The sequence below is a fragment of the Nyctibius grandis genome, chromosome 1 (assembly GCF_013368605.1).
Source record: "Nyctibius grandis isolate bNycGra1 chromosome 1, bNycGra1.pri, whole genome shotgun sequence".
NCBI classification, from domain to species: domain Eukaryota; kingdom Metazoa; phylum Chordata; class Aves; order Nyctibiiformes; family Nyctibiidae; genus Nyctibius; species Nyctibius grandis.
In genome coordinates, this window is record NC_090658.1 from 125047517 (window position 1) to 125069281 (window position 21765).

Genomic DNA, 21765 nt, shown 5'->3' on the forward strand with positions numbered 1-21765 from the left:
GCTAATTTTAGTGATGTCCAAGTCATGATCTAGAAAGCATCTCTAAGTGAAAATACAGTCCTTAATGTGCACAGAGGGAGCTTAAATCTATCACTGAACTTCCATCATACTGTTACTGCAATCTTGCTGAGTAATCCTTCCTACATGCCATCTATCTCTGACTTTATCTCAAGTCATCCCACTCCCCAAAGTGCAGGCTTAGTAGTCTGCCTGGCTCATTATCTCATGATGACTCCGCACAGGATCCCACTCCAAAATCACATCTAACACAAGTGGAGAATACCGGCTGCTGATGTGCGATATTGCGCCATACATAGAAACAAATATGCTATCCAGCACTGTCTCAAACCAGTGAGAACCTACTAGATTACATCTGATATCCACAGACTCATAAGTCTGTTATGAACTGTCCTTGAGCGTTGGGAATAGCTTAGTAGTCGGCAGTCATGTTCGAGGTGAAACTCCACAAAAATTGTGTTGTTACAAGTCCAGTGTCACTGTGGCAAAAACAGCAATTACTGTAAACGTGTCAGAGTCCAAAGGAAAACGGCTCAGGAGCAGATGGAGCAGAACTGGTCCATAGCTGTCTTTGTCCTGTCGGCATCCAGAAGTGCCCCCGGATTGCAGACACTTGGGATGGGCTATATTATATAGCAGAAGCCTATATCTAAGTAGTCATGTAGGCTCCCTTTATACAGTGAAGAGTAACAGGCGTTGGTAAGGCACAGTTCTGCTCATCCTGAAGTCATTATCCAAAATATTACCCTATTAATACAAAATATTACCAGATTGCTTCTTGGAATTGTTTGTTTATGAGTGTACAGGGATACTAATGTGATTACTCAGTTGCACAATAGACAGCTGGAGTCAAGAGAGATCAATCTTACCCCCAGATTTTGAGTCAGAGATGAAAAATGGAAGGTGTGTTTTTATTGTTCACAGGATAGAGATTTTCCATACCTCTTATTTGTTATCTCTTATCTTATTGTTACCTCTTATCTGTTGGCCCAGCCTCTCTCTTGCTCACCTGCAATGAATCCCTCTAGTTCACATGCCAGCCCTCATCTTAAAAAGCCGTTGCTGTGCCCACCTTGCTGTGGTGCTCATCACATCAAAAGAGATGAAGTGCAAAGAAGTGTGTCACCAGCCTTCTGAACGTACCCTAGTCTGCACCTCCCTGGGGCCCCTCTCTAAATGGCCTTACGATCAGACAGGGATAACATCATTCAGGTCTGCCACCGAGCAGTTTCTTGGGGAAGAGGAAGGAGTGAAGCTCAAAGGGACAAGGTGAAACTGCTTGGACACCAGCGTACCAGGCTGCATCAGTCACCCAGCATTGTTAGAGGTAGAAAAATCTGTCCAGATCAGAAGGAACCAGTCGTGACCAGTGCTTTTTCTGCCCCATGCCACAGGCTCAGCTGGGAATGGTACGAGAATCTCTCCTGACAGAGGCAGACCCAGTCCCTTGAAGGCAAAGACTCATTCTTACAAGTCTTTTCCATCATGTGGTAGTAAATGGCTGCTTAATGAGTCAAACTTGATTATTACCTTTATTATAAACCATGTGAGGATAAGGTGGACCAGTGTCAGATTAGTCTTTGACTTGAGAGTTTGCCAAGCGATGATGAGAGTTTTGGGCTCTGTTAGATGATTATTTTACACCCAGCCGTATGTATACATGAAACCGTGCCAACAGACAGAACCAAGGAACCTGGAAGGGGGGTTTGGGGTTTGGTTTTTTTTTTGGAAAAGAAGACATTTAGGGAGCTTTGTGCTTCATAGCTATCAGCTTGCAGCCTGTCTCTGGGCAGTCTTTGAGTGACAAAATCTACTGACAGCAAACGGTGCTGCTGCTCCAATCTGCTTGAGGAAATGGGCTCCTTGGAGTTAGTACAATCAACTGATGCAAAATGAGATAACCTAGTTTCAAGATTGCTGGATCTGTAAAATAAAATAAAAATAGTTAGGGGGAAAAAAAAATAAAACACAAAACTCCTAATCTCATACCAGGTTAAAAAAAAAATAGGTTATAATTCCATTTTAATAAAAGCCATGTGAGATAGTGTGCAGGTTTAAAATCTGAAGAAGGCAGAAGCTGTGTGTAGGGAAAAATCCCCGAGCGTTTCCAGCAGAAGCAATCTGATGGGAGTTTTGTTTGAAGAGATGTGGGGCTATCGCACGTTCCTGTCCAGTGCTCTGAAATGGTGCGCTAGGATATGACACTGCCCAAATGTGATACAATTCTGCTCTGAGAAGCCTGCCACTGGTACTGATGCTTTTGTGATCGGTTGCAGTCTGTCTCTCTCGTTTTATTTTTTTTTCTTGGTCCTGTATCTTAAAAGAATATATTCTGCCTATTAGTAGTGGCTTGGTTGACAAAAGCTGAGAAGAATCTAAGAGTTCCTCTTATAAATGTCTGAAATTGGTGGGTTTTTCTTTAGAACAGCTGAAAAGGAAAAAAAGTACAGTCAAATGTATGCTGTAGCACACTTTTAACGCAACGCTACACACTGCGCCGTTACTTCTGTTTGCCGGGTAGGAGATAATGCTGTCTCCTCTGTGCATGATTTTCTTTGAAACCCACTACACAACATTTAACAGAAGGCATTAGTATAATCTGTGTTTTGCATAAGGGATGTCATCACATTCAGCGGCAACAAAGTTCCTTTGAAAAAAAAAAAAGGCAGGGGGAGGATTTTTTTTTTTTATTATTTGAAGTAGCTTAGTAGCTGAACAGGGCAAAAATTATCATAAAGTGACTGCAGCATCCTCAGAAATGTCCTTAGTGCTGTTTGCATTTATTCTTAAGTGTCTGCACTGGCGTTTACATCTTTGCTGGTTTTTAAAGCAACGTTGTAGGCGGTAGGAATAGCAGCAGTCTCTTGGCTGGGTTCCCGTCCCTTGGGAAGCCCCAGATACTATTATGTCAGTAGGTTTCCCCAGTGCCTTGTGAAAGCCTACACGAAAGGCAAACTCAGAAAGTGCATTTCTCTCCCCATCCCCAGCTCAGCTGTTAGACAGACTTTAATTTTTGTTCTTTAAACCCCAATCCTAAAGTAACCCAGGGTGCTGCTTCTAATTAACTCCCTGAAATTAATTAGAGTTGGAGGTTTGTCTGTGGCACTGATTTTTTTTTTTCATGATCTCAGTAAAAATGTGAATCTTGCTTTTAATAATTCTCACTTGCTTTTTTTTTTTCTCTTTTTTTCACTCCTTTTAGAAAAACAGCTGACTGCTAGCAACTGCTTAGGAATATTAGCCATGGCTGAAGCCATGCAGTGCACTGAACTATACAACATGGCCAAAGCATATGCCCTGCAGATTTTCCCAGAAGTGGCAAACCAAGAAGAGATCCTTAATATCTCAAAAGACGACTTCATTTCCTACATGTCCAATGACAGCCTGAACACCAAAGCGGAGGAGCTGGTGTATGAAACAGTGATAAAGTGGATTAAGAAGGACGCTGCAATCAGAGCTCAGGTAAAAATAATCTCAGCAGCCTCACTCTGCTCTGTTCCCGTGAATGCTTCTTTTAAAATAGAAACCATCCCAGTGCAATTTTAAACATGAGGATGCGTAGGAGATGGGATGGGCTGTTCAGATAGAAAAAAGAGAAAGGGAATGAAGGCTATGCACAAAATGTGTGTCATTTCAAAATCTGATCTCCATTATCTGGTCATTTAGAATCAAAATCTCATTTGTGACACGCGTAGTACAAAGCAAGGGCCTCGAGTTGTTGGCTGCAGGCTTGTTTGGAAATAAATCAGGACGGATTAGAGTTGTGTGAGATGCTGCTTTAAGAAGGGGGTGCATTTTAGTAACAGTGGGAAATAAAAATCTGTCAGAAAATCTCTGTTTCTTTTGATGCCATATACTGAATGAGTGTAACTTCAGTACATTAAAAAAAAAGATTCTGTATCTTTATTGGCTGCTTAGATAACCCCTTGGGTATTATATATTTATTAGAGTTAGCCTCTCCTCAACCATCTGAGCTATGCACTCTGCTCTTGACCCAAGAAACCGAGTGCATTACTTTGCTCAGCACTGTCTCCAGATAAATGCTAGAAGCAATGACTGTTTGGAGGCTGATGGTTGTCCTTGGGACCAGAAGATTTCCCCGGTGGTATTTAAAAACCTGCCACTTGCCTTCAGTGCAGCCTTGCAAGTTGGCTTTTGTGGGTGCTGAATTGTGGTGGTCTGAACCCCAAATCTCTTGGCTTTTGTGGGTGGTGAATTGTGGTGGTCTGAACCCCAAATCTCTCTTTTCAGAGGTCAGTTCACCCGACAGCGCCCAGAAGGGGAAGGTTGTTTTCCCCCTTTCTTCTCCTTTGGAGGCCAAAGTTGCTGGCCCATCCTGGCAAGGCCAACTTCTGTTGATCCCCGGTCACAGTTTTGGCTAGCGTAAGGAGGACAGTCCAGTTGCTTACGGAACAGACTGGAACACAGGGATACATTTGGCCACAGGTTGTTGGTGCCATCCCACATCATGAAAGGCTGTACCTTCTTGATTTAAATGGGAATTCAAGCACCTAAATGTGCAATGGGATATTAAATACATCACTGGATGTGATCTGGAGCAGCTGCACCTTGTCCCTCACCTGGAAAGTGGGAAAAATAGCAATTCCCAACCTCACTGGGCTGCTGGATGAGGATAAGAGCATTAAGGATGTGGGGTACTCCATGCCAGGCCAAACCCTGCAGCCTGCGCTGCTGCCACGAGCTCAGCCCCTGGGCCCCCCACAGCAGCCTGCAGCCCCCAGGGCCTTTCTCCAAACTTGTCTTGCCCTGTGCGAGCAGGTGATGTAGCTCAGGAGGGCGATCCTGTGCTGGGGACGCGCTGCTCTCTCCGACCACCTCCTCCATGTGCTGGTGATGCCATTTATCATAGAATCACAGAAGGGTTTGGGTTGGAAGGGACCTTAAAGATCGTCTAGTTCCAACCCCCCTGCCACGGGCAGGGACACCTTCCACTAGACCAGGTTGCTCAAAGCCCCCTCCAACCTGGCCTTAAGCACTGCCAAGGAGGGGGCATCCACAGCTTCTCTGGGCAACTGGTTCCAGTGTCTCACCACCCTCACAGTATTTAGTATTGCCCAATTATTATAATTAATAACATTATTAATAATAATATTGGTATTAATAGTAATTTAGTATTGCCCAATATTATTATTGCCTAAAATATTTGCACAATATCATTGATTTATCAAAATGGGCCCCTTTTTGACTCTCGTTAGCCTTGAAAAACACGCTGTTTTACGGAGTATTTGCCTGCTTGCTTCAAGTTTGATGACAGCAGTCAGCTCTGTGCAGCTCTGAGCTCTGAACCTAATGCAGCCTCGGGGATTGTTCCCAGGGGCCAGAGTACGGGAGCCCTGCGGCAGGAGCCTGTTTGCCGGGTGCAGACAGAAGGTGTCACTCACCAGGCGGTCTGGGTTACATTTCCAAAATTGCTGGTTTAAATATTTCCTTCTGTGCCCTACTGCAGTGATGTTATGAATTTATTTTTTTAAGTGGTGGTTTTTCTTGCTCCACTCTCGCTGCTGCCACCACCACCATCTCCTCTCTTTTCCTTTCCTGTTGCGGTTGGGTTGGTTTTCTGTTTGTTTTTTTTTATTTCCAAGTTGCCTTCCCCTCTGCCTTGTTTCTGCAGTGCCTTTGTAGTTTAGAATGACAGTTTTGTTTGCATCTCTAAATTTCTCTGTGGTGCTTTGGTTTCATGCATTACTTTACAAGGGCTTTTAATTTTTAATTTGTATTTATCCAGAGATGAGGGTCTTGAATAAATTAATGTTAAAGATACCAAGCAGATAACTATTTTCGTGCCCAGTCCTACCACTAAACTAGTTTCTTTGGATCGTAGCTCTCACTTTTTTCATACTCTTTGCACTGCTTGATCTATTATAAAACTCTTAGTTAAATAGGCACTTATTTTATAAAAGTAGGACTCATACTTACCTTGAAAAGTACCATCTTTACAATAATGACTTCTGCATTTTCAGAGCCCAGGAACAAATAGCTCTGACGGTAGATAGGAAGGAAGATAGACCTAAATAATCTTATTTCTGATAAAGATGATGAGTGAAGATTTGTGCTTGGTGTGTGGCAAGGCCCACCATGCCCAAAACTGCCCAAGCTCCCGTGAGATGCACAGGCTGCTCAGAGCTTTGCAGAACTGGGCGACCATGGCAATAGCAAATGCGGGATGGACCTTCTTGCAGGAGCTGTGCATGGGTGTTTTGACTTTATTCGCAGTTTGGTGAGATGGATTCACTCCGCTCTCTTTAGACTATTTGGTGTGAGGAACCAGCACGTGGAGGACACCAGTGCAGCAACAGGATTGTTGCTTCTGCACCCAGCTGGCAGTGGGATATGTTGGGAGGGTTGCTGGAAATGTTTTAGCCAGGAATTGTGACAGCCCCAAGATATCACTCCTGCTCTACTGCGCTCCTCAGGTGACCAGTCTGATTTTATTTCTCTCCCAAAGACAGTCCTGGCAGTTAAATCTTTCAGGGTCTGGATTTCCAGGGCCCACACTTTCTTCCTGTCTCCCCTCACTCCATCTCCCTTTGCCTGACAGGCCAGGCTCTATCTTCACGTTTTTATTTTCAATAGCTCCAATGGCAGGTGATGAAAATGCCTCTTTGGCAGCTTCTTCCAAGCACTGAATTGATGATTCTCCCAAAGGTGGATGCCTGGCACAAACAGGGCAAGGTCTGAGTTCTTCATCTCCCCCGCATGTCCGTCTTCCCTGGCAAAGCCTGGCAGGGGCTCTTTCAGCAGAGGCATCCCCACAGAGGAGCCTGGAGAAGGAGCCTTCTCTCTAAATCAGCACCCTCTGCCCCCAGGGCAGCTGCAGCCCTACGAAACTCCTTGTACTTTAGTGGCTTTGTGTCACACTGGAGTGCAAGCTTAAGCCTGGGGACAGTAAATCTCACCACTAGTGTTCCCCACACCGCAGCTCCTTGTGCCACGCTCGTATGACAACTTATCCATCACTGCCTCCCCTCCTGTCCTTTCTGAGAGCCTCTGGGAAGGAGATTTTCAAGAGAGCCTCCTACTCTCCTGGAACGACATTGAATTTTCTATCTTCCTGCTCTTTTCTGCCTTCCTAAAAGCTTTCTGCTTCTGTTAATTCTTTCCCCACCAGGCTGGAGGGCAGTGGCAGAGAAGGAACCAGGATTTGCTTGCAAGGCAAGTTGAAAAGCTGTGCTCTGACTGACTTTTAATTTTGCAAATTGTGCTCATACGAAGTCTTACAGTGCTTATTAAAGTGCTCCGTGGCATTACACAAAACAGCATCCGAGCCTTGTTATAAAGAGGGGGTAACAGTGCTTTAAAGGTTACTGATCCATCTACGTAAGACAGAATGGCAGTTCAGATAATGACATATGTTTTAAGCTAGGATTTGGTAAATAACTGTAACCAGTGTGTTGGAGCAGCGCGCCAGCTTATGTAGTAATGTTTGTGGAGCTATTTTAGTGCTGCTAGTAGTTGCAGTCCCATAAAATCGGCCTAACTGAAAGAAGCAACCTGTGATGTGAGATCTGCACACAGATCTCCTGGTAATTTCCTGTACCAGCGGACGCAGAGCACTGGTTGTAGGAGTCCTCTTGATTGCTTGTCACTGAGTGGAAAGCCTGCAGCTGACTGACACTTCTGGAAAAGCTGAATTTACTGTTTTTTCTATTTATTTCTCTTCCTGACTGATGGACAAGATTGTAGGGTTTATCCTAACAGTTATCCTCTTGATAAGCTTATTACATCTCTGGCAAATTCATGCAAAAAAAAATACATTGTATAATGGAGGCTTTACTGTGTGGAAACCAGGATGGTCTGAGCCGTCCAAACAAGCAAAGATTTCTACCAGGCCCCAAGCAGTCTTCACATGGGCTCATCCCCCAGCTCTCTTCGTGGCCTTGGGCAGGTTGTTTTGCCTTTCTGCTCCCATTTCTTACACTATAAGCTGGAGAGAGGTGATGCCTCCCACATGGGCTGTCCGGAGGATCCGGTGGATAACGAGCCGTGTTTTCCCCTGATACCAATGACTGCTGGAGCTGCACAGAGCTGCAGTCATGCCCAGCGTCACCGCGGGATGGGGAAGATGTGAAGCTGCTGGATGTGCAGCAATTTGCTGCCTGCCCAGAGCATAGACATAGCAAGACTCATTGGAAACTTTCCCACTGTCTGCTCCAAGTCCAAAGTTGTATCTCTTTTGTGTGACATAAAAAAACAAACCAACATGTTTATTAATAACAGAAAGCCTGGGAAAACAAGACACCCAGTTGCATGAAGCTTCCCTCTCACCCTGAGGAGGGATAAGAAGTGAGGAGAGGACAAACATTTCAACAAGTTGCCCAGAGTAATGCTGGAAGACAGTCAGGTACTGCAGCGATGAAGGACAGACGAGAGGCTTGGCTAAATGGCAGTCACCTTTTGTTGCACTCTGCAAGGATATAATTATGTGCCCTTTTTTTAAACCCTGTTTAAAATCACAGTGTCCAGCAGCAAAATGAAATATCTCCACCATAAAGGCATTAACAAGCCTGCTATGAACTTCTGTCCTCAGAGGCAGATTTGTCTAAACAGCATCTTCATGGTGCCTGAGAACCAGAGATGCATAGACAGATTGGAGGTAATTTAGAGAAGAGCAATACAAATGATTAAAAGACTGAAGGAACTGATGTGAGAAAAAAAAGATTAAAAGTTATGAATATGCATGACTTGGCCTAATGACAGCTAAAGAGGAATAAACGTCTACAAGTGTTTGAAGCCCCAAGGAGAGGAGTTGCCTGGAAGGATGCAAGGGGTGTAGCAACAGTAAGGACCACTGGGATGAATTTGAGACTTAGCAAATTAGTCTAAGCAAACACTAAGCCCACCTGAAAGCCCTGTATCTGTCAGTGAGGGTGAGGAAAGGCGATGGAGAGAAGGAGAAGAGAATTTATGTCAAAAGTGCTACAAATGCCCATGAGCTGTATTTTGTCTGTGACAGAGAATGGCAGTCAGGAGGCAAGATCCTACAGAGGAGAAGGGGTTGGTAACCGTGAGAGAGCAGATGGAAGATCCCTGATCTGCAGTTAGGCTGTTGAGATGGTAGCGTAATTTCTCAGGCACATATTAAAGAGTCTCCAAAGTTATGCAGAAGAGCGACTTGCTCCAAGAAAATGGAGAATCTGACGGGGAACAAACACAATCCCAGCCCTGCTCTGTGACAACAGGGAGGCAATGATACGTTCAGATGCTGATACCCAATACCAGCATGTACAACTTACTTAAGTTCATCATAACAGGAAATTAATTGGTCAGTCAATATACTTAAGGGCATTAAGCTTGAGGGAAGCAGTGATGGAGTAAGTATGAAAAGGAAGCTTCCAAGGGAGCCTAAGTGAATTAGGCACTAACACTCTATTACGGTTCAATTAGGCTTCTTTGAAAAGCCCAGACTACCCTCATGTTTTGAAATCCATTTGTGGGAAGACCAGACAAATTCAAAAAGATGCCATAATGAAAGTGCAAGAACCTCCAAATTCTGTGAAAGTGAAAAACGTGAGGGATGAGCGGTAACCCCTGTGATTTCCCAGGGACAGGCTGCTCAAAGAGCTCAGATTTAAATGAGGCTTTTGCAGACACACTCAGAGCCTGTACAGGCTTAGAGAGGGAGAAGAAAAGGCATCAGGAGGAACAGAATCAATGCAGAGACATGCCCTTAGCTATATATTGGAGGAAGAAACTGCATTAAATTAAAAAAAAAAGAGGATGCAGGTGATATTAGCAGTTCCTTAAATTGCCCCTGTACTAAACTGTTATGTTTTTTTAAAGACATACCCTTGACTGAAAATCTACTGAATTATTTCTCCGAAGTTTAAATTGGTTTGAGGAGCTCCCTTGCCTCCCAGTCTTCTCGGTCTCTTCATTTGTGGCTTTTCCACCACATTTTCCTTTTTTTTACAAAATATTTCTCTGCTGTTGCTGAAGCAACGGCCTTACAAAGACACACATCCACAAGCAGCTCCTCACGCATGCTCACTTACGTCTCCTTGTGCTGAACGTGGCCCCAGCGCTCAGGACCGACTTCCAGAAACAAGATCATTTTACACCAGGGGCAAGAAGCATTTTGGAGAATTATTGCACATGGATTCATGTGTCAGTGTGTTGTAGGGATGGATGTATCAGGAGTTTACTTGGTTCTGTGAAGCATCTTAGAAGCTTCAGCCATTTGGTTGTTGACAGTGGGCTTTTGTGGTGCATCTCTGTGCATTGGGGTGTTTGAATAGGTGACTGCCCATAAACAAAAGAAATGCCACTCAGCTCTGTAGTATTGTTTGGGAGTACTTAGGAGGTTTATTTGATAGAGTTTAGTCAGCAAGCTAGAGATTGCATGGTAAGAGTGAAGAAGTTTTTATAAGCCTTAGTATCAGGTAAATTCCAGGTATGATGGATCAATGACTTCTCTTCCTGCGTATTTAAAAAACCTCTCATCGTATTACTGCTAGAAATACCTACCCGTGTGCTGCTTTGCAAACAGTTCATAGAAGAGGACAGCAGTCTGCTTTATGCAGCGCTGGTGACATTACAGTGTTCAGTCAGCTGTGCTGCCATAAAGATGTCACGTTGAAACCTTATTTCAGGAAGACAGAGGGGCTGCTCTTCCTTTCTTGGTAGGCATGAGATTTATGCACATGGCATCCTGCCACCAAGCCACCAGCTGAACCCAGTGCCTGTGAACCAGATTTTCTGCCACATGTTTATCTCATGATATTATGAGGCTGTCAGCTGACATGCTACCAAGCCTTTTGGTTTAACCTGAAGGCAGCATTGCAATTCCCAGAAGTCAATATGGGTGATTAATAAATATCGAGCACACCAGACAGCTTAGGTTGGGCTTGGATGTGACCTTAGGTGTAGGAATGTGCAGTAAGTTACTGGAAACACAGCATGTCTTTGTGATAACCTGGGGCTAGATGTATCAAAGGAAGTAACCCTCATTGCCAAATAGCAGGGCAGCGCCGTGAAAATCTAGCTGAAAAAGGCATATTTCTGAGAATGGCAAAGCAGTGCACTAACAGCTTTGGTTTCCCCAAACCAGCCAGCTCCCTGCTGGGCTTGCACTTGGAAACCTGGCAATATTTTGAATATCAGGTTGGGTAACCTGCTGGAGAAGCCTGGCCTGGGCTGAAGGTGTCTGTGGGGAGGGACTGCTTGCATCACCACTCCGGTGCACCTTCTTGCTTGGCCACCACACTGCAGCCCCAGCCGTCAACATCAGCACAGCCCGCTGGGCAGTTCATTACCTGGCCACGGGGTAGGCATCAAAAGCTAGCATCTGCTGGTTTGGGGAGTTTGGGTGGGTTTTTTTAGTAATTAGAATGCTCTCTTCTCATTCAAAGGAGATTTATGCAGTGGGGAACTGATGCTGCTTCAGATCTGTGCCTGATGGCTTCCTCTGTACAAGGATGTCCTTGCTGCAGCTCTCAGATTGGGCTGGTGCAAGATGCGAAGCAACTCTGAACCCAGTTTTACGTAAGACAACATAAATCTCCTTCGTAGCTCTCAGATGAATCAAATATATTCCTACTTCATAATGTTTTTAAAAATTCTCTTGGAATTACACATAAAGAGCTGAAACAGCAGTTTGCTGGAGCAAAACTCTATCGTAATGTGGGTAATCTGACTTCTGTATTTGTATTTCTAGCTGAAGCCTGTTTCTTTAGGCAGAGAGCACAAAGGATCCTTTGTAGGAAGAACAGTAAACTAGAGAGACAGATGAGTTAAAGGCATAATGGAAACAATATTTTAACCTCTCTGGGCATTACTTCAAAAATGTTAAAAATCTTGAGAGCTTTCCAGTGTAGCATTTAAGGAGCAGGAAATTTGAGTCTGTAGCAGTAAACATATTTCCCTGTAAAACTAACTGTATACTGTTGTAACCCAAGTCTATGCAGGAGGACATTGAGAGTCCTTTCGGAGAATACCTGTGAGGATTTTACTGGATTAGAGATTTGAGAGTAAAAAGATTGTTTTTAATGTAGTACTGAAGAGTGTTTTGTAACTGAGACTTAGAAGATACCAGAACAAAGCCCACTTGCAAGCAAGCATTCATAATACTGATATAATTAGTAGGAGAAGAAATGTCACAAAAAGTTTAGCAAAGTAAATGTCCTCACTCAAACTACCAGCCAGGAACAAAAAAAAAAGCATCCAGCTGTTTTGTAATGTAGTTTGCTCAAGCTCTGGCCTGTCTGCCGAGATGGGAGTAACTTACCGTAGAATCATAGAATAGTTTGGGTTGGAAGGGACCTTTCAAGGTCATCTAGTCCAACCCCCCTGTAGTGAGCAGGAATACCTTCAACTAGATCAGGTTGTTCAGAGCCCTATTCCACCTGACCTTGAATGTTTCCAGGGATGGGGCAACCTGTGCCAGTGTTTCACCACCCTCATCATAAAAAATTTCTTATATCTAGTCTGAATATATCCTCTTTGAGTTTAAAACCATTACCCCTTGTCTTATTGCCACAAGTCCTATTAAAAAGTCTGTCCCCATCTTTCTTATAAGCCCCCTTTAAGTATTGAAAGACCACAGTAAGGTCCCCCAGGAGCCTTCTCTTCTACAGGCTAAAACTTACATATGAACAGATTATTAGGGAAAGGCATCAAGGTCAACTTCAAGGTATAGCACATCATGTTGATCATATATTCCTCTGAGTCAACACTGACCCAATGATAACATTTAGGCTCCCTTGTAGTGTGATCACAACTTTCCGAGCACAGCGCTCAGGGCAAGTGGACACTAAAATTCCCACCAGAGGGAAGAAGTAATCACCCTCCAGCTTGGGTTGACATCTGGTTGTAGATAAATTAATGTGGCATGGTCTGAGGCATGGTCAGAGGAACACGATCCCTTCCCCAGGAGCTGATGGCTTGCAGTTCTAGGCCAGAAGGGGAGATTGATATTCTCTGCTTCCCCTGGTGCGTGATGCAGCCACTCAGATTGGATTACTCTGTGGACTGTGTTAAGTGCGTTGACTAAATTGCTGTTAATTATAACTTGAGTTTACACGTGTCTAGCTGACAAGTAAATACTTGCTTGTATGTACCTATTTAGGTGTCTGAATCTAGAGCTGAATCTCTTCCCCAAAATGTGTAGTTAATTAAGAAAAGATAAGATCTCCTAAGATTTTTCTTTCCCTGTTTTTATGAAGCACACTTGCGATTGCAGGCTGGTTGAAGACCCCGCTTTCTGTTCAGCCACTGAAATCGGTATCAGTGAAATAGGTGCCTTGAAGCAGGCCAGATAGCATCTCTCAAAAGTCGTTACTCTGCTATGTCCCCAGTGACTGTCCACAAAGCCTTTGCTCGTGTGGTAGCAGTGCCCTGGCTCCTGCAGGGTCACCCTGGCCATGCGCGGCACCGCGGGGGTGTCCGGCAGCATCACCGCTCAGCAATGGGTTTATGGACTAGATCATCCACCAGTGCAAAACCCGAGCAGCTCCCTTCGTCCAACGGGAGCTACACTGAGGTTCAAGTCACCTGATAAACCAGTCCTAATGAAGCTCAAAAACTTCCCTAGCATTTTAAGCAATAAATTCATTAGATTTTTGCATAATGGTGTCCATTTTCAAGGAGCTGAGGCATGGTGTCCCATGTCTATGAGTTGATAACTCCCAGTTTTAGGCCAGAAGGGACATTAATATTCTCTGCTTCACCCTAGTGTGCGCTGCAGGTTGTAGAGTAGTCATAAGTGATTTACAGCAAAGACCTGAGAAGTATTTCTACTTGTCCAGCCAGCACCCACAGCCAATTAGCGAGAAGAAAATGCCCCCGGAGTTACAGGCATAAACCACAACTCCGGGGACCAGAGGTTGTTGTCTGCTGAATTTGGCAACATGCCCTGCACAGGTATTGTGCTGTTTTAATAAAAACCACTAACATCGGTAGGTGCAGTAGATATTTCGTAGCTGTATGAGGAACAACGGCCAGACAAGAGAGAATAGAGAGCAAATATCAGATGGTAAGAAGGTTGAAATACTTAACGGTGCTTATTCCAGTCTTAAATGAAAAGGATAATAGTAACAGGATATTTAGTATAATCATAGCTAACAGAACTAGGAAGCCTTCATAAGGGAGAATCCAAAAGAAAAAGGCTGCTGATTGCCTAAATCACTTGAATATTCTCAAATCAGTGAGGCTAAGTGAAATTCACCCCTGACTATAGTGCTTAAAAGAGCTGGTGCAAAAAGCCGTTGGTTTATAAAAGCCTTTCCTGTCTTCCAGAGACGCTGCGATGGTACGTAGTCTTCAAATCCCTTGGTGAAAAACACTGGAGTTATATGTACCCTTAAAGCTATCGGCGACGAGCCTGAGTCGCGACTGCGCGCAGTCGTGCGTGCACACACACACACACACACAGAGCTGGCTTTTTCTAGCTGTTTGAGCAAAGGGAAGAATAAGAGTAAAAAGTGACATCGGTTTTGATATGTGACATTAACTTTCAAGCTGATGAAAGGGAGCAACATGTTCTAATTATTATTCCCCTTCAAAATAAGCCACAAGCTCAGACAAAAGAGGAGAGAAAGGTGGGGGGGAAATCCAGAAGAGAAACAGAATCACATTTTCTCCCTTATCTAATTAAAGCAAGGTGGGCAAGCGAGAGGGAGAGCTCGCCGTGCTCAGGCGGCGGCACTGCCCCATTTGGTCTGGGAAAGGTGGGAGATGGAGGCGGTCACTCCGCCAGGCCCTTGGGAATTGTCCGTCCTTGCTGGACAGGAACTCTTTTCTCAATGCTAATTCACACTCGACTTTGGGATATCATGGTACCTGTCGAACCCCATGTCCTAATTTAGTGGCACAACCGTTTGCGCCTGTGTTTTGCATTGCTTCATGTTACGGCTGCTTCCAGCGCAGACCTGTGTTGGGAGCATCAGGGGCAGATCTGTCATGTCCCACCGCACCGAGGGAAGGTACTGGCTCGGGTACACACTCTTATTTATTTCACAACTTTATTTAAACTGCCCTTTAGCAGCTTGTACTGCTTCCTGAGCAGCCTGTAGTGAGGATTAACCTCCCCCGTGGGGATTGTCTGGCTTGTCCCCTGTATACCCGCTATCCGCTTTATTCCCATGTCCTGATGCCACGTATCGTCTTGGCTCCCATGTAAGGTTAAACGCCTCCAACCTTCTTAAAAAAAGCACTTCCTGAAATCAAAGCTTTGCCACCCACTGCCATATGTCCACTGCTCCGTCTCCTACAAGGTACCGTTTAATGACATTAAGATATCTGCAGCCAAGTGCCTGACATTTGTGACTCTGGGGAAGGGAAGCAGCCGTTTTACCTCGTAGAAAGAGCCTTCGAAATGGATTTCAGCAAGGGAAGAGAGAGGAGTGTCTTTTCTGGTTTGGAGGCTGATGAGGTGACCTCAAGCCCTGTTCAGCCCTGTGCCTTGCCAGACCTAATAGTGAGGAGCCACGAACCTGCCGCTCACATGGGATTTTTTCCAGAAGATGAGGGCTGTCATTTTTCTATGCCTTTTGCATCACTTCTCTTTTTCATCCGCAAACTACAGAGTGGCCAGACCTAAACTCTTTGGGCTGTACTGAAAATTGCTGGCCCTGGTATCGAGGAGGGCTGGTGAACAGGGAGCTGGGAGCCTGCCTGAGACCATGGTCATCTCCCTACTGCCGTGTGGGGTTCAGTTCCCCATGGGTGGTCACATCCTCACTTTGACTGAGCTTGCACCATGGCTCTCCGGCACAAGGGCAGTGTGAATTGCTGTTGGGAGGAGAAATCCTCTGTTTTCCTTCTAAATGAAGCCTGCTTCTTCCATTTGGGTGGGCAAAGGGGAAGCCCTGGAAGCAGTCCCGGGTGCCACTGAGTCCTCACCTGCCTGGCCAGCCCATTAGCTGGCTCAGGCCACATCCCTGCCCTCCCATCTCGCTGTGCCCCTGCCCCATTCCCGTCCCTGCTCCTGCTGTGACCTGGCTCTCATGCACTGCAGGGACAGACATGCTGCTGAAAAAGAAAGCGAGAGCCAAGTAGCTTCTGGAAGAGCAGAGGCATCTGCAGGGCAGCAGATGCTGCTGGTGCCCAGCGTGTCTCAGGACCAGTCGCACGGACCTCAGGAACATTTATTTGCATCGTGGCCTCAATCCCAGTTGGGATCTTTGGATGCTGCTGCTCTATGAATATTTATGACAACAGATGATTATCTTTTCTTGCTGCACGCCCTTAGTTTGCATCCTGTTTGTGTGCAGTTCTCAAGAGCCACGTTTTCCTATTGCTCTGCTTTTCACTGTACTCTTGTGCTGTGTTGTGATATAACCAATTATATATAAAAAGAATAATCTGGGGGTGGACTTCTTGGTTTTTCAATTGCAGTTTTCTCTCTTGGGGTTTTGTTCTCCTTTAAGCCATGTTCAGTGACAGACAGCTTCATTTGCTCAGATGTCCTTTGCCCTCCAAGGTTTAATATATTTATTTAGAAGATGAAACTTAACTGTCAGTATTTGTATAGCACCCTCTGGAGTCTGACTTCCCCAAACTCTAGAAGTACATCATTTGTTCCACCAACAAATAAACCCTATTAATAAAAAGATTTTTAGCAAATTGCCTGGTATTATTCAGACTCTGCCATAGCAGTTGTCAAAATCCACCCTATTTACCAGCTTTTGTTTCACATTTATAGCGCCAGAAAAGACTTGTTTTGGGGATTTTTTACAGTGCAGCAGCCACACTCACATTTCAAAGTTAATTCAGAAAACTCGGAAGCTTGCTCTGTGTCTCCAGTGCACAAGGTGTTATATTCAGCCTGAGTTCAGAATGAGCTTCTATTTCTAAAATCCCACCATACAGTGCTATATAAGAAGAGTTGCCACCTTTTGATGAGTATTTCCAGTCCCCTGGGACCAAAACCAGCCTGGATCAGGGAGCACTGAGGGCTGTGTTGTCTCTGCCCCACCTGATCGCTAGGCAGGGCTTGTATGGAGCATCTATGCCAATCACCTTTCCAGGTTGGGTGACAGGGGAGGTTTTGCAGGGAAGGAGGTGGAGATTCCAAGTAGCTGAACTCCAGCACGAAGGCTGCAGTGGCTTATTATTTTTTTTCTCACCCCGCAGTATGCCGCAGAGTTGCTGGCAGTGGTACGCCTCCCCTTCATCCATCCCAGCTATCTGCTAAATGTTGTTGACAACGAGGAATTGATAAAGTCTTCGGAGGCTTGCCGGGATCTAGTGAACGAAGCCAAACGTTATCACATGCTGCCGCACGCCCGACAAGAGATGCAGACGCCAAGAACCCGGCCCAGGCTCTCTGCAGGTAAAGCAAAACTTCTTTCAACACCACCAGCTCCCTGGTCCGGCGATTCCCAGGCATGACCAGGACATGCCCTGGGATGGTGCACAGACCTCGGCTCCTTCCCTTGGCTCCTTCTTGGAGCCTGGTGATATTTCAAGCTCAGTTTTCCATTTCTGCTTTGCTCGAGCATTTAGGAGCCTCTCCCAATGGTCAGACATGGCTGTGAGATGTACGCTCCTGAAACTAGATTTTAAGGAGCCTAGTTTTTAGGGATTGCTAGTTTTGGCAGAGACTGTGACATACCCCCGTTGTCGTGAACGTGAGCCCCTTGCCCTCCGTGCCTCAGTTTCTCTAGCTGCAAAAATAGGTGAAAAATTTGCTTCTTTACCATTCAGCCTCTTGCAGGGAGGAGCTGATTAATATTCATAAAACAGCTTCACTCTCACAGCCCTATGTAAATATATTATTTTCATACCATGAGTCTTACAGTACCAGTTCAGGCTGTTGGCTGCCTCCAAAACAAATGGATCATACATGATATATTCCCTTTTAAAAACCTAGCAGCTATGGAGAACCGTGTCACTGCAAGAAGTTTCTCACCTGAGGAACACCTGCATTTTCCTTGTTGGAAAAATACATGAAAAAAAACAAGTGCCCAACTCACCATCACAGCCTGTATCATGGTGGTGTGAGAAATGTCCTAAATATTTTTTGAACAGAGAGTGGTAAAAATACCATGTAGGAACACCGCATCCAAGAAGGAGTCAGATGGAACAGGTGAATTGTTTTAACACGCTCGCTGTACTTCTGCCTCTCGTAAGTACAATCACAAAGCCAGGCAAAACTTTCTGTCTCTGCCACTAATGCTAATGTGGCACGGAGATGGCATATCAAACCGCAGCATTTGCAGCTTCTGGAGACTGCCTCATCAAGGCACCTTTCAGAAGGATGAAGCGTAGAGGACTTTCAATAACAATCTACCCTAAAAAGTCTTTCATTGAAGACGACTAATGGTGTGATGTTTGAAGGGATTTTTGAAAAGTGCTTATTTTATGTATATAAAATTGTAGGTGTAGTATGAACCATTTCCAGAAGCTTGTTGATGAGGGAAGAGTGATTCTCTCGAGGTAAGAGAGGGTGATTATAGTTTTTTAGGTCAGAGTCTAATTATATAGAATCATGTTATTTTGCATATCAACAGCATTCATGTAGGCACAAAGGATCTCTAAACACCCTTTGCGGACTCGCTGCAGCATGTCACATGCCCTCTCGAGGTCATTGATTATAATCAAGTTATGTCTTGCACAGGTGATTAGATTTTCCGGTATGGCGCAAAAATAAATGATCTCTTGTTGCTGAGAAATATTTATTTAAAACTGTACAGCACTTTAACTTAATAACTTTTAAGAGAGTAACCTTGCTTGAGTGACACAAATATATTTTTTGAAAACGCTAATGAGGAATGACGGTAATCCATTACTCTGAAGACGCATTTCTCTCCGCTGCAGCTCCTAATCTCTCTTGCTGGCAATCTCACTTCTGAGCTTCTGACCCCCCTGGCCTGTGCACACTTGTCTCTAGGCTGGGCACCGTAACACATCACAGCAAAAGGTCCGGCCACGAGCACAGCTCCCAAAATGGCTGTTCCTTCCAACTCGAGGCCACGTGGTCCTGCTTCTGAGCCTACCTGTCCTGGCAACAAGTTGCACTTGAGCTTATAATTGCTGCAGAAGGATTTTTAACACTTCTGCTAAATGCTAAATCCAAACTCTCCCCAGCACTTGTCTCTTGGGTTGGAGTCAGAAAACGTCCCAGAGTTAAATGCTATGCATCACTGTGGGGCTGAGTCTGGAGCAACACTCAGATCAGATTTGACTCAGCTCTGGCTGTAAAGTGAGAATAAAAACTCTGAGGTTTGGGTTGCAAAAGTTTTGTCCGTTTGTACCAACAGAGAATTTGGCTTGCTGTACGCCCTGCATGATGTCTTCGGGGAGCTGTTCAAGCACAGATGAATCTCAGTTAATATCTATATTAGGGCAGGGGCTCTCTCTGTCATGTTTCCTAACACCAAGTACACAAAGACCCTGATCCATGGCTTGAGTACATGTTATTTACATCTGGAAAACCTGCTTTCTCTGGGAAAAGCACAAAAAAAAACACCACAGAAAATGATACATTAATAGAGTATATGCAGAGAGAAGTTCAGGATGAAGAACCATAACCATAGCCTAAATCTCCTCCAGACATGAGCTTTTAGTGTGAGAACACCTTCTTTAGATTAAAGTCCAAACATACTTTCCCTGGATAATGGCCAAACTCCAAAGCTATCACAATCCTTGACAAAATTCCCATTTTCTTCAGTGGAACAGGAATTTGCTACATGCAGGTCTCACTAAAGACTGTTGAAGTCAATGGACATCTTTACATGGAACTGCCTTTTTATTTCTTTCCCCTTCAAGCTTTGCGCAGATGGCGTGCTCCCTCCCAAGTTCTCCCAAGCATGTTCATAGCGTCGTTCCTCACCCACCGCTCCCACACACACACGCACACCCTTTTTTCTCACCCTTCCTAGTTTGACTGCACAGTCTAAAACAGATTTATATACGATACATTAACATTACCCTGACTGCCGAGTATATTTTGATAAGCTCCTGCATGGTTGAGAGATATCACTTTTTAATAATATTATTTTTCTTACTTGAATCCTAGGTGTAGCCGAGGTAATAGTCTTAGTTGGGGGTCGTCAGATGATTGGCATGAATCAACGTGCTTTAACAGCAGTCACTTGCTTAAATCCTCAAAACAACAAGTGGTACCCGTTGGCCAGCCTGCCCTTCTATGATCGAGAGTTTTTCAGTGTGGTCAGTGCTGGGGACAACATCTATCTCTCAGGTAAGCAGCAGATTTCATAGAATCATAGAGTCATAGAATGGTTTGGGTTGGAAGGGACCTTAAAGATCATCTAGTTCCAACCCCCCCTGCCACAGGCAGGGACACCTTCCACTAGACCAGGTTGCTCAAAGCCCTATCCAGCCTGGCCTTGAGCACTGCCAGGGATCAAGCATCCACAACTTCTCTGGGCAACCTGTTCCAGTGTCTCACCACCTTCATCATAAAAAATTTCTTCCATATGTCCAATATAAACCTGCCCTCTTTCAATTTAAAACTTTACCTCTAGTGCTTTCACTACAGGGCCTGGTAAAAAGTCTCTCTCCATCTTTCTTATAAGCCCTCTTTATATGTTGAAAGGCTGCACTAAGGTCTTCCCAGAGCCTTTCTCTTCTCCAGGCTGAACAACCCCAACTCTCTCAGCCTGTCCTCACAGGAGAGGTGTTCCAGCCCTCTGACTGTTTTTGTGCCTCTCCTCTTGACCCGCTCCAACAGGTCCATGTCTGTGCTGGGGACCCGAGAGCTGGATGCAGTACTCCAGGTGGGGTCTCACGAGAGCAGATTAGAGGGGGAGAACCACCTCCCTCGACTTGCTGGCCACACTTATTTTGAGGCAGCCCAGAATAAGACTGACTTTCTGGGCTGCAAGTGCACATTGCCAGTTCATGTTCAATTTTTCATCCACCAGTATGCCCCAGTCCTTCTTCTCAGGGCTGCTCTCAATCCATTCATCCCCCAGATCTACTGGGCTAGGAGAAAAGTTTCCTTCTTACAATATAGGCAATACAGACAAAGGGCATGTGGGAGCTTTACCGGGCTGCTCCTGGGGGAAAAAATAAGACAAGTGGGAGGGAGGCTGGGAGAGAGGGATTTCCCTGCTTTTATCATTCTCCATTTCTCTCTGGCATTAATGTTCTCTCAAAGCAGTCAACAGCAGTATTTTGCAGTTGCAACATGAAGAAATAGGTCTGACAACCATCAAGCATGCAAAGAGGTTTCACTGCCATAGAAACACAATTTAAAATAGTGGCTGTAGTTGAGTCTAAATGGTGGGTTATGGAATTTGAGACAGACAGGCTGAACTGCTGAATATGTGACCTGCACTTACAGTATTTGCTTACAGGAGCATTCACGTTTTATACTTGTTGAGACCTTTCTTTTGACAGTAGTCACTAGACCTGTAATCTTCTTAGCGTCGATGAAACTGAGACCACGCTCCGTAGAAGGCTTCAACTCCCAAAGCAGCTGTCTGCGCTGCGCCCGTAGCATCACAGTGTCTGGGTTTTTGCAGTATGGTGGTACCTCTGCTTGGCTGGAGGGGGAAGAGCAATTCCTTTGATGGCAGTTGAGTGGAGGTTTGATGATAAACAGAGGATCCTGGGCTGTGAGGTGTAGATGTGTGCGATCCGAGGATGTAGTTGGGAGCACAGATGCACCAGGCAGTACCAGTAAGGGGTTACAGCTGTTGCCTTTCCCTTGCTGAGTTCCCTCACTGCATTTTCCGCAGTAAATTGCTGCCTGTGGTGTTAAATTCCATTAATACTGCATAGGGGCCCTAAGGATTGATTGGAAATTATTTCTTGACGTTT

General features: G+C 44.9%; 1 protein-coding gene across 1 annotated transcript in view; it reads left to right on the top strand.

Annotated features, from left to right (window-relative positions):
• The window catches only part of KLHL29 (kelch like family member 29), a 146233-nt gene that overhangs the window by 91591 nt on the left and 32877 nt on the right, over positions 1-21765 (top strand). The window contains exons 5-7 of the mRNA XM_068404314.1: positions 3221-3480; positions 17110-17308; positions 19997-20179. Coding sequence (XP_068260415.1) covers positions 3221-3480; positions 17110-17308; positions 19997-20179 — 642 coding nt within the window. The remainder of the gene's footprint in view (positions 1-3220; positions 3481-17109; positions 17309-19996; positions 20180-21765) is intronic.